This window comes from Eriocheir sinensis, chromosome 7, assembly GCF_024679095.1.
Source record: "Eriocheir sinensis breed Jianghai 21 chromosome 7, ASM2467909v1, whole genome shotgun sequence".
In the NCBI taxonomy this organism is placed as follows: Eukaryota; Metazoa; Arthropoda; class Malacostraca; order Decapoda; family Varunidae; genus Eriocheir; species Eriocheir sinensis.
Genome location: NC_066515.1, coordinates 20,255,753 through 20,275,085, shown reverse-complemented (window position 1 = coordinate 20,275,085; position 19,333 = coordinate 20,255,753). Strand labels below are relative to the sequence as shown.

Genomic DNA, 19,333 nt, shown 5'->3' with positions numbered 1-19,333 from the left:
GAAGAAAAAGAAGAAAAGATGATGCTGAAGACAAAGAGGAAAGATGAGGATGGTGAAGATGATAATAAAGAAGAACAAGAAGACCAAGAAGAAGTAGAAGACAACGATAAACACGAAGAAGAAAATCAGAAGAAAAGATGACAAAAGAAGACAAATGAGGAAGATGAGGACGGTGAAGATAATAATGATAAAGAAGTATAAGACAGACAAGACAAATCTGAAGACAAAAAAGAAGAAATGAAGAAAAAAGTAGACAAATGTGAAAAAAAAGGAAACAAATGTGAAAATAAGTAAAGAAATGAAGAAAAAGGAAACAAATGTGAAAAAAAAGGAAACAAATGTGAAAATAAGTAAAGAAATGAAGAAAAAAGTAGACAAATGTGAAAAAAAAGGAAACAAATGTGAAAATAAGTAAAGAAATGAAGAAAAAAGTAGACAAATGTGAAAAAAAAAGGAAACAAATGTGAAAAAAAGCAAACAAATGTGAAAAAAAAAGCCGTTACCTGTGATATGTGTAGCTGTGTCTCCTGCTGGGTAATACTGAGCTCATCTATCCTCTTCTTCATCAGGGCCACACTCTCCTCCAGCTGGGTCTCCTGGTTCTTGAGGTCCGTCAGCTCCTGCCTCTTGGACATGACCTCCTCCTCCTGGGCCTTCAGACTGGTTTCCTGCTCCTCCACTTGTGCCCGAAGCTTGGCCACCTGCGGAAGCCCAGGACCAGAGTGTGAGAGTGGCTACTAGGATAAGGGTTTTGTGGCGTGACCTCCTGTGTGACTCCCGGTGCAAGACAGACAGAGAGTTTGAAGACACTGAACTCTAATCTGTTATTGTATATTTGGGATTATTTGAAGACCCTAAGATGTTTATATATTTTACATGGTCATAGTATTCAACACAGGTCATTTCAAGATGCTGAGATGCTTAACCCGGTAGCAGTGACAGGTCAAATTTGTGCCATGATATAAACCCTCCAAAATAGATGATGCATACTGATCACAAATGTGTTGATATATATTATGAAATGGTTTGTGTGAGTGGTGATTTTTTTTCTCATTTTTCTCGCCTTTATGAAACATGATCCCCGCTGCTACCAGGTTAAGAATGGACTTTAAACTGTTATTGTACAAGAAATTATTTGAAGACCCTAAAATGTTTATATACTTTACACTGTCATAGTATTCAACAGAGGCCATTTCAAGATGCTGAGATGCTTAAGAATGGACTGTTATTGTACTTGAGATTATTTGAAGACCCTAAAATGTTTATATACTTTACATGGTCATAGTATTCAACAGAGGCCATTTCAAGATGCTGAGATGCCTAAGAATGGACTGTTATTGTACTTGAGATTATTTGAAAACCTTAAAATGTATATAGATTTTACATGGTCATAGTATTCAACAGAGGTCATTTCAAGATGCTGAGATGCTTGTGAAATGACTTTAAACTTATCATATTTGACAGAGATCACTTTAAGAGCCTAAGATGAATATGATAGGTCTCTATAGTTATTGCATTTGACAGAAGGACTAAATTGTTATCATATTCAGACCATTAGATGTTTGTCAAAGGCCTGTATTGTTATTGTATTTGACAGAGATCACTTTAAGAGCCTAAGATGAATATGACAGGTCTCTATAGTTATTGCATTTGACAGGAGGACTAAATTGTTATCATATTCAGACCATTAGATGTTTGTCAAAGGCCTGTATTGTTATTGGATTTGACAGAGATCACTTTCAGACCCCAAGATGTTTCCAAAAGGACCTTGAACTGTTATCATATTCACCTAAGATCATTTTAAAACCTCATGATGATTACTAAAGAACTCTAAACTGTTGTATTCAAGTGAGATAATTTTAAGCCCATTAGATAACATAAGGTCTAGTGTTGTATTTGCTTGTCTAAGATCACTTCAAGACCCCAACATGTTCATAAAAGGTCTCTACAGCATCATAAAATTCAACAGAGTCCATTAACCTCAGATATTTACCAAGACTACATTGTTATGGAGTTCAGTCTTTAAGGAGGTTTTGGTGTGGACAGTCTCAGTTGCCATTCAGTAGAGATTAGTTCAGTCTGTCAGAGGGACGTTACCCCCAAGAAGACAGGGTAGCGTGCAGTCTTTATCGTCAAACTAGGGGTCTGCGTTTAGGTTAAGGTGTTGTGATTTGAGTTCTTGGTGTGGACAGTCTTGGTTGTTGTTCAGTACAGTTTAGTTCAGTCTATTACGAGGGAAGTTACCCACGAGAAGACAGGGGAGCGTGCAGTCTTCTATCGTCAAACTAGGGGTGTGTCTTTACGATATGGTGTTGTCTTTAATTTCTTGGTGTGGACAGTCTCATTTGCCATTCAGTATAGTTTAGTTCAGTCCGTCAGAGGGAAGTTACCCCAAAGAAGACAGGGCAGCATGCAGTCTTCTATCGTCAAACTAGTGGTGTGTGTTTAGGTTACGGTGAGTTCTTGGTTGCCATTCAGTACAGTTTGACTTAGTCCGTCAGAGGGAAGTTAACCCGAAAGAAGACAGGGCAGCATGCAGTCTATATTGTCAAGTTAGAGGAGCGTGTTTAGGTGGCCCCCTTAGCCTGGCCTCTCAAACATGAACAAGGGCTATCAGGATTTGTTTGCTGTGTGTGGATGTCATTCTAACCATAACCCTTAGGAGTGGTGTATATGAACAGGCAAAAGACCCTAAGATCGTTCCCCTTACATTTCAAATCATAAAAACAACAAAACCAGCTATCGCATAACCTATCTACCCTCCTCACAAGCCACCTCTCAATATCCAAAACCTTACAACTAAAGATACACTACAGCTATTAGTAAAGGAGCTAGGCTTAAAGGAAGGAGCGTCAGGTACTGCATGTCACAGCTACGTTTGCAAGACTAACTATGGCTATGCTAGAGTGGGTGTGCACTGCTGGACACACATGCAGGGAGGGAGGGTTGGCACAAGTCGAAAAGGTGCGCCCTCCTGTGGACTTACCTCACGCCACACCTCTATGGGTTTAGTCACGCCTGGGTTCAGTTTCTAAGCTAATACTGTTCTTCATGGTGAGTTAGGATGAGAACTGATTCACGTCTCTGTTCACCCTCTATGCTACATTTTGACATCGTAAATTTACTGTTGTGTAAATAAACTGTAAGGATTGATTCAGCTTCCTGTTCACTCTCTAAACTAAAACTCAATTAAGAAGACAAGTTAGGGGCTTTGGTTCAATTGACACTTCTGTTCATCCTCCTAAACTACTGATCGTCAAGGAATAGAGTCTCATTTAGGTCTTTGGGTCATATTGTAAAACACTTCGTCGCCCAAGAACACATATCTGACAAGGCTTTCGTAAGAGTAGTAGGCATTCCCAGTAGTAGTTTTATAGCCTTTGTGGTAGTTTGACCCTTCTTCTGTACCCTGAATCTGAAGAAACACTCATTAGAACCCAACTGACCCCCTCTGACCTTTAGAAACAGCTGACAAGGCCTTCATAAGAGTAGTGGGCATTTCCAGGAGTAGTTTTATAGCCTTGGTGGTAGTTTGACCCTTCTTTTGTACCCTGAACCTGAAGAAACACTCATTAGAACCCAACTGACCCCATCTTTGACCTTTAGAAACAGCTGATGTGAGAAACGAAACTGTCTTATGTTACCGACCTTAGTAATGATGAAACCGTTAAATCAACATCACACTTATATAGATTAACCCACACCTCTTGTCGCTCTCCTAATCTATACCTCACCAAGAAAAAAGAAAACATACTGTGATACCGTCGTAATGGGAAACTTAAGTAAAAATATAATCTATCGTCATATCCGTCCACTCTCTATAGTACGTTCAGGTAGGAAAATGTAGCAGTCCTTAGAAATAACTTAGACTAGAGTAAGATAAATCCACACCTTTTTCTGCACCTAACCAAATATAAAGCTGTAATACTGTCCAGATGAGCTGATTTGACTATGATAAAATAAAGATATCCATTCTCATCTCCACCTCTAAACATTAAATAACTATAGTAATGTCTTTGTGAGGTGACTTAAGCATAATAAATTAAAATACCCACTGTTATCTCTACATCGAAGCATTAAATAACTATAACATTGCCCTTACAAGAAGACTTAACCGTAATAGATAAAATAAACACACATTTGACCTGACCACAAAAAAACTAATGTCCTTACGAGATGACTTAACCTTAATAGATTAAACCCACACTTGACCTGACCATAAAAAATAATGTCCTTACAAGATGAATTAACCACAATGAGCAAAATACACCCACACTCTTTGACCTAACCATAAAATACTAACATTGTCCTTACGAGAAGATTTAACCATAATAAACAAACTCACACTTGTCTCTATATCTGGGCAAGAAAAATGACTAACCTTCCCTTTACTTCCCCCATTAGTGAAGTATTTATCATTTACTATATTAGATAAAATAAATTCACGCTCATCTCTACATCTAGGCAAGAAAAATTACTAATCTTCCTTTCCTTCCTCCATTAGTGAAGTATATCTATCACCCATTTACTATGTTAGCTAAAATAAATTCACACTCGTCTCTACATCCAAGCAAGAAAAATGACTAACCTTCCCTACTTCCTCCATTAGTCAAGTATTTATCAATTTACTATGTACAGTCATGGATAGGCTAAACACAGCCCTCAGTCAGCCCCAGTTAGTCAACACCAAAATGCCGCCACCACCACCACCAGTTGAGGGCTAGATTTACTACTGTCACATTTGAGGCGGCCGGAGGGGAAGGGATGGAAGAGACAGACATTTTTTCTCGCTTGCAATGGGAAAGTCTGGGTACATATCGTCCGTCACCCTCATAAAATAATTGCCTAAGTCATTTTTCAGTGATTTCCAGGTTTTTGTCTACATCAATTTTTCATCATGTATAGTTGCCTTCGTCATTCAGGGTTTGAGTGTTCTAGAATTGACCTTTTCATTTCTGCCTAAATCTTAAGTCAAATAAGATAATGACAGTTCTTTTCTGATTTCCTGTAAAGTAGAAAATAATGACTTAGGCGGTTTGTTTACGAAGGTGACGATATTACAGGAAGAACAAGACACACGTTGCAAGGGGAAAGTGACCCTCAGTACGCTACATACAAGGTCATTTTTCCCTTGCAACTCATTTCTGGTTCTTCCTGCAATGTGTAATCTATCTTTCCCATTGCAAACTAGAAAAGAATGGCTTGTCCCTTACACTCCTTCTCCTCCCGATGCCACACTTGTCCATCATGGAAGTAAAGTTAATGAAGTAGACTATAACTAGATTTAATAATGTACAGTTGCTCTAACACCCAGCTTGGAAATGTCCTGGAGCCAAGGAATCCAAGTGTATTGGTGTGTGACTCAAGTGCTCCACATCTTGGCAACACTCTACACATGACGACCAGTTAAGACACGTCAATGGAACATGGGAAACACAGTGAGCAAAGCAGGAAAGATGACAACACAATGACATGTTTTGGGAAGCTTGCGCCTCTTAAGGAATCCAAATCAACATGGAAAACAAAAGCGAATCAAACAAATGAATAAAGAGACAGAGAGATTCAAGACACGGCTTTCCTGCTTCCTCCTTTGGTGGTGTCATGGCTACAAGATCATCATTCATTACCTCTTCCAGCTCGGCCTCAATCAGGGCTTGTAGGTCATTCCGTTCCCCCTCTAGGACCTTTTTCTGCAGATTTCAACATAACTCAGTAAGGCGGGTTAAGACTACCTCGCTGTGCTGGCTCAAGGCACCAAGAGGGATAACAGCTTCTGGTCTGCGTGGCTCGTAACACAAAGTAAACAGGGTGATGACAAAATAAAGAACAGGGTAATGGTTAACCAAGCGATGGGAGGCACGGGCAGGGTTGGCAGGTCAGGGGCAGGGGTTGTGCTGGGGTATGTTCTGGGTCTGTTTATTAGTACCGACATGCCATTACTGTGTGTTATAGGCAGTGAATTCATCCTTCCTTGGGTCTGTTTGCTAGTTTTGGATGCCCCTGTCTAGAATTCATTACTTTATACAATACAGGAAACAGATCAAGGGCAAAACAAAACAAAAACAAAAAAGTTCACCCATCATTGCTATTATGAACACAAAACAGAAATGAGTGACTGAGAGATCAACCCCCAACTCCTCCGTGTGTGCCAACCCCGCGTGCCATGCTACCTCCTGCCACACTGTAGTCAGACCCAGCTATGAAGTCCGACTGGGTGGGTCCCGTTCAAGAAGTCCCCTGGCCGCAGCACTGCCAAATCTAGGTCCGTACTATTAAACATTTCGTCACCCGAGCACTTACACACATTTGACGTGGCTTTTGTGGAAGTTGTGGGACTTTCCAGGGGGTAGATTTTTAACCCTGGTGGAAATTGGACAGGGCTTCTGGATCATGGACTCTAAAGAACACTCAAGAGGATATATTTTACCTCTTTTTTCGCCTTTAGAAATGATTGATGTGAGTTGAAGGAGTCTAAGAACTGACCCTGGCCTTGCATTTTTTTTTACAGTAAAGGAAACAGCTCAAGGGCAAAAAAATGATGATGATTATTGGGGCTTTTGTCTTGGTGCTGCAACTTCAAGGTCATGTGGCGCCGGCAAAAAAATAAAACAATGAAAAAAAAAAAAATCACTGCTATAAAAATAAAAAAAATAAAAAAATAAAAAGTTGAGGAGACAGAATATTTAGTAGACAGTTTCAAATAGTAAATGACTGACATATGGGAGTCATGTATCAGGGGTGACACAACATCTAGCCTTTTTTAATCTTTGTTATAGTGAGGAAGGCAGCTCAAGGGGCAAAAAACAAAAACATCAACAAAACAAGCCTGCTATACGCTGCTCCGATGAAGGAAAAAGCGAGTGTACGGAATATTTAGCGCACAGGAGCAGTGATTAGCGTTTTTTTTCCCTCATTATTATTGTTTTTTTTGTTTTTTTTGTTTTTTTACAACAAAGGAGGCAGCTCAAGGGCACACAAAAAAAGAAAACAATAATAAAAAAAAGCCCTCTACTCGCTGCTCCTAAAAAAGAAACAAAAGAGGTGGCCGAAAGCAAGGTCAAATACGAAAGGAGAGATGTCCTGATATGCCCTTGAGCTGTTTCCTTTGCCGTAGAAAAATAAGTAAATAAAAATAAAAATAAAAGACTAATAGCTGACATATGAGAGGGTATGATGTCTTAGCAGTGATGTGGCGGCGCTGTGGGGAGGACAAAAAATAAAATAAAAATAAAAATAAAAGAATACAAAATATCTGACACATGAGAGGGTGGGGAGGACAAAAAATAAAATAAAAATAAAAATAAAAGAATACAAAATATCTGACACATGAGAGGGTGTGACATATCAGGGGTGATGTGGCAGCGCTGTAGAGGCTTGGACCGCACCCATACAGACTTCACACTCGCGTCAGACTACAGCTTCACAACATGGCTGATGCGTCGCACACTCCAGGCTCGGCAAACACCATCAAGGCTCCTCATGTTACCAGTACCCTCATGCAAGCGTTTATTTTCAATCTTGTTTAGTCAGGAAGGAAGTATATTCAAGCATTAATGTTTCTTTTTTTCAGTTTCCCCCAAAAAGTAGAGAAAATGACTGGCAGCTTGTATGTGAAGGTGGTGACAGGAACCCTCAAAATACCAAAAAAATAATAGATAATACAATAGCTCTCTGGAGTACCAAGATATAATAGCAGGGAGATACTGGAAACTATAAACTCCTGAACTCTTGATACCTGGACTATAAACGTGAGAATGATTGCCTCCTCCTCCTCCTCCTCTCTTTCTGTCCATGTTAAACCAAAGAGTAAGCTGATGACGTCACAGGCCAGCATTCTCAAACATTTCAAGACTCACACGCCCACATTTGACAAGGCTTTCATCGAGGTTGTATTAGTATTTCCATGGGTAGTAGTTTATGAGTCTAGTGATAATTTGACAAGGCTTTCATGGAGGCTACATTAGCATTTCCATGGGTAGTAGTTTATAAGTCTAGTGATAATATGACACAAAATTCATAGAGGCTATATTACTATTTACATGAGTAGTTTAGGAGTCCAGTCCAGTGATAATTTGACAAGGTTTTCATGGAAGTTGTATTAGTATTTCCATGAGTAGTTTATGAGTCTAGTGATAATTTGACAAGGCTTTTGTAGAGGCTATATTACTATTTCCATGGGTAGTAGTTTATGAGCCTAGTTATGACATGGCTTTCGTAGAGGCTATATTACTATTTCCATTGGTAGTAGTTTTATGAGCCTAGTAATAGTTTGACAAAGGCTTCTGGACCATTAACATGAAAAACCCTCATAAGAACTGGACTAATAATCTCTTTGTGGCCTTGGAAAATGGTAGTTCTATGAGCCTAGTGAGAGTCTGACAAGGCTTCTGGACCATGAACATGAAAAACCACTCATGGGAACCCAACTAACCTCTTTTGTGGCCTTGAGAAATAGTGTTTGTGAGAGTCGAAAGCATTTGAGAACACAGGCCATGATGTAATACCCAGACTTACCCTTACCATGATATATCTAAAATGCATGAAATAACGTAATGGGGGTATGATAAGCCTGGGCAGTACATCACTCAACTAGACATGGGTACTTCCTCTGGTGATAAGGGGGTAACTGGAGGGGCAGGGCAGTGTTGAGGTAGCTCTTAAGGGGGTCTAGCTGTGCGTGGGTGCCTGGCCAGTGATCTAACATGCTCTCTAAGCTATGTGGTCTATTACAATGGTGCTTAGGGGGGCCAGCTAGGGTGTGTTGGCCTGCTGGTATGCACTGCGCTGGTTTGTTCTCGGGTCAGGAGGAAAGGATTGTCGGAAAGTTGACGCCATATGGAAAGTAAATAGTGGAGAAAAATGAGCTTGTAAATAAGGGAATGGTGGGAATAATTAACTTCTTATGTAAATGTTATGGTGGAAAAAATTGGACTTGTAAAAAATTGAAAAGTTGGGAAAAAAAAAGACCCAGCAAATATGTGAAATGTTGGAAAAAATTGGGTTCTTATATCTACGTAATGGTGGGAAAAACTGGACTTGTAAAAAATTGAAAAGTTGGGAAAAAAAGACCCAGCAAAATTGTGAAATGGTGGAAAAAATTGGGTTCTTATATATACGTAATGGTGGAAAAAACTGGACTTATAAAATTTTCCCCCTGATACGAGTCTTCACCAGAACGACTTTTAGACATGAAAATAACTGCACTTTCCTCATTTCTCTTCCCCTGACATTACATTCTTCCACATTTCTCTTGTACCTCGAAATCGCACTTTTCCACATTTCCTTTCCCATAATGTCTCACCATTCCACATTTCCCTTGACATTGCACTTTTCCTCATTTCCTTTCCCCTGACGTCACACTCTCCCACATTTCTTTTCCCATAACGCAGCACTTTCCTACATTTCCTTTTACCTGATACGAGTCTTAAAGAACGATTTTTAGACATGAAAACAATCGCACTCTCATTTCTTTCCCCTGACATTTTTTTTCTTACAAAGGAGACGGCTCAAGGGCAACAAAAAGAGTAAAGAAAAAAAAAGCCCGCTACTCACCGCTCCCACAACACACAAAAGTAGAGAGCGGTCAAAAGAGAGGTCAATTTCGGGTGGAGAGGTGACTTGATACACTCCCTTGACATCACATTCTCCCACATTCCTTTCCCCGATACGAGCCCAAACCAGAGCAACACCAACCACACAACACACCGCAGCCTGGCAGAGTGAGGACACATAACAGATCTAGCCTACATCTGAGCCTGAGTCTAGGGGGGCATGGCCTAAGGGGTGGGGGGTTGCACCATGCCGCGCCGCCTTACCTGGCTGCCGAGGTCGTCCAGCCGCTGTTGTGCCGCCCCCTTCTGGTGCTCTAGCTGCCGAAGGGTTGATGAGAGTGTGTCCAGCTCGGTCTGAGGGAGCGGACAGACGTCAACACAACAGGTAGAAAATGAGAGTAATAGCAATGATGTCTAATTCTCTCTAAATGATTCTGACCCTCTAATTCGTTAACTGATTCTGACACTCATTGATTCACAGGGTACATGAGAGTGTGTCCGGCTTGGTCTGAGGGCAACAACACAACAGGGAGATATTGAGAAAGCAACAGCAGTAACCTCCGATTCTCTCTACATGATTGACCCTCTGGCTGATTCTTTACTGATTCTAACCCTCATTGATTCACAGGGTAGATAAGAGGGTGTCCAGCTCGGTCTGAGGACACAAGCACACATCAACATAGAAGGGAGAATATGGGAATGTTTTGCAGTAACTTATAAATCTCTCTAACTGATGCTGACCCTTTCACTCATTCTCTATCTCATTCTAATCCCACTAATTTGTTCCCTAACTCATTCTGACCCTCTGACTCACTCTCTAACTCATTCTAACCCCCTCATTGATTCTCTAACTCATTCTGACCCACTAATTGATTTTCTAATTCATTCTAACCCTCTGATTGATTCCCTAACTCATTCTGACCATCTGACTCACTCTCTATCTCATTCTAACCCACTATTTGATTCCCTAACTCATTCTGACCATCTGACTCATTCTCTATCCCATTCTAACCCCATAATTGATTCTACAACTCATTTTAACCCTCTTAATTGATTATCTAACTCATTCTAACCCTCTAACTGATTCCCTAACCCATTCTAACCCTTTGACTCACTCTCTAACTCATTCTAACCCTATAATAGATCCTCTAACTCATTCTGACCCTCTGATTCTAACTCCTGCGTAACAAGAAAACAGTAACACATCCAAACACAAAGCAGACTTTTCTTCACATATATACATCCATAACAACACACAACTTAAGGAAAAAATAAATAGATAAGTGTACAAATCCAGCATGAAGGCGCCACGTACCTGTAGGTTCTTGATCTCGTTATTCTTTACCCTAATGCCGGCCTCCTTCTGCTGGATCTCCGCCTCTAACTTCAGCTTGTCGGCGTTGAGCTCCTCGATCTCGTCCGCCACCAACTGCAGCTCGGGGTTAGTGTACTGGGGCTTGGCGGGGACGACCTGGGGGGAGGGGGGAAGGGGAGGTGCGTTAGTGGTGCCCCCGGTAATGCCCCTCGTCTGTTGTTGTCTCTACTAAACACACACACACACACACACACACACACACACACACACACACACACACACACACACACATATTTCAAGGGGACAGTGCATTAGTGGTGCCGTGTAACCCCCTTCCTCTGTTAATAGTTTTATTACCTTTGCTAACACACACACACATACATACACACACAACTAGGTAAATATAAACACACACACACGCACATATTTGGAGGGGACAGTGCATTAGTGGTGTCCTGTTTAACCTCCTTCGGCTGCTACTAACACACACACACACACACACACACACACACACTCATAACCAACATCCTCACAATTATCATCACCCCAACACACACACACACACACACTTGGTACAGAGGCAAACACTATATAAGGTCACAGTGCATTTAGAAGTGTTTTGCAGCCTCTTTCTCTCTCTCAGTACCTCACAACAGACACACACACACACTTGAGAGAACAAAAGAGCATAAGAGGTGAGTGTCAGTCCTTTCCTCTGAGTCACTATCGCACTCCTCAACACACACACACACACACACATACACATGAGAGAGAGCAAAAGAGCATAGAAGGTGAGTGACAGTCCTTTCCTCTCAGCCACCATCCCACTCAACACACGTACACACACATGAGAGAGAACAAAACACTATAATATCACAGAGCATAGGAGGTGTGTCTGGTAGCACCCCTTCTTCTACCACTACCATCACTGCCTCAACGCACTCGCACACACTTGAGGGCAGAGCAAAGGTCACTATGATTCTGCCACAGTTGCAAAAAATAAACCTACACGCCACTACGATTAACATGACTACCAGCGGTCCATACATGTTGTGAGGGGATGCCTGGCGCTTGTACACACCTGATTAATTAGTTGCACATCAGGGAGAAAACGGCTTTGAAATAATTGTGAAGTTGAAATGCTGGTATGAAATATTGCTCTCGCTGAGGTAAAGATACGATAGTTATATTGTGCTGAGGTATAGAGATGAAAGATGAAGATAAGGACCCATACTCTCAAAATTAGTGCTCAGGGAGAATACGGTTTTGAAATAATTGTGCCGAAGTTAAACACTGGTCTGATATATTGCACTCGCTGGGGTAGAGATGATAGATCTTCTGAGGTATAGAGATGAAAGATGAAGATAAGGACCCATACTCTCAAAATTAGTGCTCAGGGAGAATACGGCTTTGAAATAATTGTGCCGAAGTTAAACACTGGTCTGATATATTGCACTCGCTGAGGTTGAGATGATAGATCTTCTGAGGTATAGAGATGAAAGATGAAGATAAGGACCCATACTCTCAGAATTAGTGCTCTCGAATATTGCACTGAGGTATAGACTGATTGATAATTTATTGTTGCAGGTAAACAAGGGAGAAGGGAGGAACATGCCATCTCAACCCCCAGGCAGGACAGTGTAATGAAATATAAAGACAAAGATTAACCCTCAGACTGTGGTGAAGCTATAGACAGACGGTCCAAAATTCAGCCAGTCAGTTTTATACGGCAGAAATATAACAACACTTCCAGATTGCGGTAGAATTTATATAAAGACGCCAGTTAAAACATCCATTATGCGGCGTAATTATATTTATGCTACGGTCCTAAGGTCGGCAGTGACTATATATAGACCATTCATTTTGAGGGAGCTACTCTTTAAATACTGCCACCGTTTAAGAGCTAATATCAACATCATCGGCAACTAGGTTCAGCATTCTCCCTGATGTGAGGACTAGTTGTTAGGGTGCGTACAGGCTGCCAGATATCCCCACTGCAGACTAGATCAGTGTTACGGGGGGATGCAGGTCTTCTCATGCTGCGCTAGGCCTATACCGTGTCCTGCCAACCTGCCAGCCACTACTCAAGTTAACCTGGCAAATAGGCCCCTCCCCTTTCCTTCATCGAGTGCATGTTAGTACAGGTCTCCCCCACTTAGTGATGGTTTGTTTACTACTTCGCTCTTACGATTGTTATTTTTTTATTTCCTTCGCTCACCTGATGTGGGTTTTTTTTTATACATCAGAGGACACAGCTCAAGGGCAATAAAAAGAGTATAAAAAAAAAAAGCCCACTACTCGCCGCTCCTTTTGGCTCCGTTGTATGACATTTCGCTCTCACAATTGTCATTCTTTAACCCCTTGACTGCGGATTTCCGACAAGAAGACATCACCAAGCTCCAGGAATGGATCAAAAAGTGGCTGCTACAATTCAATGAAGAAAAATGTAAAGCCTTGCACCTTGGGAGGGAATATCCAGCATACCAATACCATGTGGGAAACACTCCACAATCCACCACAGAGGCAGAGAAAGACCTGGGACTATATATGTTACCAGGCTACCAGTGAAGGCCAAATCCATGTCAATCGCAGCGGACAGATTAACCACCTTTGCTCTCTTTGTGTGATCCATCTAGGTTACTCTTATGATGGGTTGTCTTGTTTATGCTGCTTCCTGTATTTATTTATGCTAACATTCATATTAGATTCGATCAGTCTTACAATTGCCATTTTTTCACCACCTTCGCTCTCTCTGTGATCCATCTAGGTTACTCTTATGATGGGTTGTGTTTGTTTATCCTGCTTCCTGTATTTATTTATGCTAATCTTCATATTAGATTCGATCAGTCTTACAATTGCCATTCTTTAACCACCTTTGCTCTCTCTGTGTGATCCATCTAGGTTACTCTTATGATGGGTTGTGTTTGTTTATCCTGCTTCATGTATTTATTTAGGTCACTTAATCCGAGTCCACAAATGTATCCCTATTAATTAAACCTCAAATTCATTATACAGTCGTTTCACTTTGCAATCGCTTTTCCGAGAACATACAATCGTCAAGTGGGGGATTCCTGTACTAGCCAATCCACATTCTTCAAGGGTACATGTGAGTGGTGGATGCCGGTAAAGGTCAGATCTCATTGGTGGTTCCCAGGGTGGCGAGGGCGGGGCATATTCGCCGAGCTAGAATGGGAACACTCGAGTGACCCCAAGTGTAGGGAAGGGCGCCCTGCCGTGAGCCAAGCCACAGCTACAGTGACCCACTACTACTCGCTGCACACTAGGCTGGTCCGACGCCACGCTCCCTCCCTCACCATCATCGTAATCATTGCTATTACTATTATTATTATTATTATTATTGTGAGGCGAGTCAGGTAGAGAGGGAGGAATGCAGACACTATAAGCCACCTCTTCATCAGCCCTTAAACGCCTGAGATGCCGGGAAAGAGAAAATGAGTGAGAGATGAGAAGGAGAAAGAGGATGAAAGAAATTAAAAGACAGTATTGGAGGGAAATAAAATCCCTCCACTGACTCGTAACGCCAAGCTCCTTTCATCCAGCCAACCAGATCGCTAGTTTTGGAAGAGGGGGCGGGGCTTGCGGGTCAGCTTATAGTGTACAGCAACTATTGCGAGATTTTCTAAACGTCGTGTTAGTATTTATTAGTGGCTGTGTGGCGGGTTTGGCTTTTTAATTCCACTCTTGGGACGGGGTTAGTTAGAAGTGTTGGGTTCTCATGGATTAGAGTCAGCGTATTAGAAACTCTGCTGTATAGAGGTACAAAAAATGAAGCAAAACTAACTAACCACGTCTTGGAAAATGAGTTAAAACAAGACAAATCAGCCACATCATTGTTATAAATTGTTTCCATTACAGGTTATGTGGCAAGTTTGGCTGTTTAATTCAATTTCTGGGATGGAGTTAGTCAGTGAAGTTGCAATTAAGTTAAATTATAAGAAACTTGGTTATAAATAAAAAAGGCAAAGGTGAGGTTGAGAGCTTACGCCATAAATCTACTTGTGTAAAATGTGCTAAAAAAAATAAACAACCGAACCAACTATCCATGCCTTGAAAATCAGGTAAAAAAAGACAATTCAGCCACACTATCAATAAAAACTAACACGATGCTTCAAAAATCTGGCATATAGCTCAGCAGCCAAGACTACGGAAGCAGCTTGGGGGCAAGGGAGAGTTAATGGTTGTGGCAATCCATACCTCCGGCGCATTGGCCATTAAATCACCTAGAAGGTCCATCTGGTGTGTGACCCACCGCGAGGAGAGAAAGGCAAACATTAATATTGGCGGAGTACTGGTGTGTGTGTGTGCGTGTGTGTGTAATGAGGTCAGCTGTCTAGTATGTGTGTGTATGTGTGTGTGTGTGTGTGTCTGTGTGTGTGTGTAATGAGGTCAGCTGTCTAGTATGTGTATGTGTGTGTGCGATGAGGTCAGCTATCTAGTATGTGTGTTTGTGTACGTAATGAGGTCAGCTGTCTAGTGTGTGTGTGCGTGTGTGTGTGTGTGTGTAATGAGGTCAGCTGTCTAGTGTGTTTGTGTGTGTGTGTATTTGTGTGTGTGTGTGTGTGTGTGTGTGTGTGTGTGTGCATAATGAGGTCAGCTGACTAGTATATGAGTAAGTAACGAGGCTTATTAAGTGGTTAGTGGTTGTACTGGTGTGGACGAGACTTTCATTGACATCCATAATATCAATGGCTCTTCCTTCTTCTTGTTTTCCTTTTCTTTTCTATTATTTTACAGTAAACAGGTCAAGGTCAATGGTATGTTTTCTTTAGCCCCAGCAGTGTCTAGTGGGCTTTATTGTTGCTCTTTTTTCTTTGCCCTTGACCTGCCTCCCTTGCTGTAAAAATAAATAAATAAAAAATAAATGAAGAAAAACATATAAGCCTGCCAATCGCTGCTTCTGTTTGCTGTCCTGTTTGTACGCACCTCACCAACTGGCACACATGACAGGGAAAAATTACTTGATAAACACCACTGGCCTTTTGTTTTGTTTGGGTTTTGCTGCTGAGGAACCAATACCATACTACACATCTAACCACACAACACCCTAACCACAAGTACATATTTCAATAACACCAAAAACCAATACCATATTATACACATTCACATTAGGAGACCAGGAAGAACATAGGGCCAGTTTCAGAGTCCAACACAGGATGTTTGTAAGCTCCCATACACAAAATACTCTGAAAATTCCTTGTGTAGTGTTTTGTGGTGACAGAAAAACAAGGAAACAATACAAAACTCTGCATATCTCTTTAGCATCTGGTGTTGAAGAGAAATAACGTATCATTGTGAACATAGTTTGGTTTGGGTGCTTACAATGACTCTGTGGTGGACTGTTGAACTGTAGTCGGTTCACCCAAGTCTGAGGTGTGCACTATTGAGACATGGCAACCTGCTGTCCCACAACGCGTCCGAATGCTTGGATAATGTACCATTGCCAACGCTTTGTAAACAGTCGTCAATTTCAATAATACGCAGGTAACAATGACAAGTACCGTCAATTAGTCGATCTTGAGTTAAAAACTATTTGTGATGTCATAATCAGCTGTTTTGTTAGTATAAAGCCTATTAATTTTCTCGGTGACGGACAATGCCAAGACAGTTAAATAACTTTAATCAGCAATCTGCAAATTAACAAAACAACTGTTTGCATCAGTATTAATAAATTTAACCTTAACATTGACTATAATTGACAATATTTGTAGTTGTTGTTTGCATATTACTGATAATGATGACTGTTTCCTATGCGAAGGCTATCATATATTATCCACGCAATCAGACGTGCTGTGGGACAGCAGGCTGCCAGTGCTCGATAATGCACACCTCACACTCAGGTGAACCAACTATAGCCAGGAGTGCAACAAGTCTTGGAAGTGTTAGAAATAGAAGGATTAGCACTGGACTCAGCAAGATTGAGGAGAATCATCACAAGTCCAACCTCAAGAATGGGAGAAGATGGACTGTAAACAAAGAAGATATACACATTTAAGCATACAACATCCTACCCACAACTATAGACTCAATAAACACTAAATACCAACACCATAGTTACACATTTAACCATAACAACAACATAAACAAAAGCACTTTATACACACAGAGAATCTAGACCATATTTACAAGTTACAAGCTACGAGAAAGTTGATCCACATTCTCGCATTATTATTATTATTATTATTATTATTATTATTATTATTATTATTATTATCTCCAATTCCACCATTCCTCCTCCTCCTCTTCTTACTTTTCTCTCACTATTCCACTTATTCTTATTTCTTTACTCTCTCCTCCTTCTCCTCCTTTTCCATTTTTCCTTCTCTTCTAATTCTTCCACTTCACTTATTTTTCTCTTTTTCTCTCCCCTCTCCTTATTTTTCTCTTTTTCTCTCCCCTCTCATTTTTCTCTTTTTTCTCTCCCCTCTCCTTATTTTTCTCTTTTTTCTCTCCCCTCTCCTCCTCTTCTTGTCCATTCCCTTCCCACATACTTCCCTCCTCTTCCTCCACCTTCCACTCCTCTATCCCTCCTCCTCCTTCCACTCCTCTTTCTTCTCCTTCTCATAACCCTTGGCAAGTTTCCAGCCCCACCCATCAACCCCCCACCCACCCACCCACCCACAGGACAAAGGCACACAACACCACACTTACGGCTGACTCTGCGGAGGGTTTGGGTCTCATGGTGGGCGGGATCATCTCTGGGGTGAGGGCAGCGGGGGGGTCGGCGCCGGCCAACTTTTGCTGAATGAACCACATGGCCAGAGCAAACTGTTCAGAGGTCAGCTTCCCCGTCTGCTTCATGTCGCAAAGGTTCCTGAAATGGTGAAGATGAAGATGAGGTGACGAGATGGAAGGTGATGAGATGAGGTGCTGGCTATTATGTGTTTGAAGATAGCCTAAACTTAACCTAACCTAACAAAACCCCAGTTACTAAAGGTCTTGACTCAGAAAATTCATATATGCTTCCTTACTAATGAGCCTTTCTATACAACAAAGTGAGGTCATTCTTTGTTGATTTGTACCATAAGGTGGTGGCTATCATGTGTTTGAAGATACCATAAACTTAACCTAACTTAACAAACCCAAAACAGTAACTATAGGTCTTGACTCAGAAAATTCATATATGATTTCTCACTAATGAGACTTTCTATATAACAAGGTGAGGTCATTCTTTGTTGATTTATACCATAAGTTACTGCCCATCATGTATTTGAAGATGCCCTAAACTTAACCTAACCTAACCTAATAAAACCTAAAACAGTTACTGTATGTCTTGACTCAGAAAATCTATATATGATTCCTTATTAATGAGACTTTCTATACAACACAGTGAGGTCAGTCTTTGTTGATTTATACCATAAATTGTTGGCTATCATGTGTTTGAAGATACCCTAAACTTAACCAAACCTAACACAACCCAAAACAGTTACTATAGGTCTTGACTCAGAAAATTCATAAATGCTTCCTTACTAATGAGACTTTCTATACAACACAGTGAGGTCAGTCTTTGTTGATTTATATCGTAAGGTGTTGGCTGTCATGTGTTTGAAGATACCATAAACTTAACCTAACCTAACCTAACTTAACAAACCCAAAACAGTAACTATAGGTTTTGACTCAGAAAATTCATATATGATTCCTTACTAATGAGACTTTCTATATAACAAGGTGAGGTCATTCTTTGTTGATTTATACCATAAGTTACTGGCCATCATGTATCTGAAGATGCCCTAAACTTAACCTAACCTAGCCTAATAAAACCCCAAACAGTTACTGTATGTCTTGACTCAAAAAATCTATGTATGATTCCTTACTAATGAGACTTTCTACACAACAAAGTGAGGTTATTCTTTGTTGATTTACACCATAAGTTGCTGGCTATCATGTGTTTGAAGATACCCTAAACTTAACCTAACCTAACAAAACCCCAAACAGTTACTATAAATCTTGATTCAGAAAATTCATATATGCTTCCTTACTAATCAGACTTTCTAAATAACAAAGTGAGGTCATTCTTTGTTGATTTATACCGTAAGCTGCTGGCTATTATGTGTTTGAAGATACCCTAAATTTGACCTAACCTAACCTAACAAAACCCCAAACATTACTCTAGGTCATGACTCAGAAATTTCATATATGCTTCATTGCTAATGAGACTTTCTATACAACAAAGTGAGGTAATTCTTTGTTGATTTATACCATAAGGTGCTGACTATCATGTGTTTGAAGATACTCTAAACTTAACCTAACCTAACCTAGCCTAACAAAACCCAAAACAGTTACTATATGTCTTGACTCAGAAAAATCATATATGTTTCCTTACTAATGAGACTTTCTATATAACAAAGTGAAGTTGTTCTTTGTTGATTTATACCATAAGGTGCTGGTTGTCATGTGTTTGAAGATACCCTAAACTTAACCTAACCTAACCTAACAAAACCCAAAACAG

At 40.6% G+C, this 19,333-nt stretch overlaps 1 protein-coding gene and 1 long non-coding RNA gene across 7 annotated transcripts in view; one reads left to right on the top strand and one right to left on the bottom strand.

The window, feature by feature from the left end:
- LOC126994319 (epidermal growth factor receptor substrate 15-like 1) overlaps nucleotides 1–19,333 on the bottom strand; it is a 49,439-nt gene that overhangs the window by 11,147 nt on the left and 18,959 nt on the right. For 4 of the 6 annotated variants that reach the window (XM_050853647.1, XM_050853669.1, XM_050853660.1 and 1 more), the window contains 6 exons: nucleotides 17,536–17,698; nucleotides 15,082–15,120; nucleotides 10,867–11,022; nucleotides 9,816–9,905; nucleotides 5,628–5,690; nucleotides 504–701 (listed from right to left, as the gene is read on the bottom strand). In XM_050853647.1, coding sequence (XP_050709604.1) covers nucleotides 504–701; nucleotides 5,628–5,690; nucleotides 9,816–9,905; nucleotides 10,867–11,022; nucleotides 15,082–15,120; nucleotides 17,536–17,698 — 709 coding nt within the window. The remainder of the gene's footprint in view (nucleotides 1–503; nucleotides 702–5,627; nucleotides 5,691–9,815; nucleotides 9,906–10,866; nucleotides 11,023–15,081; nucleotides 15,121–17,535; nucleotides 17,699–19,333) is intronic. The other 2 variants (XM_050853673.1, XM_050853655.1) reach the window with 2 other exon arrangements.
- On the top strand, nucleotides 709–3,426 carry LOC126994368 (uncharacterized). The gene is made up of 2 exons (XR_007749065.1): nucleotides 709–1,498; nucleotides 1,632–3,426. It is a non-coding gene; the product is annotated as an uncharacterized LOC126994368 (long non-coding RNA).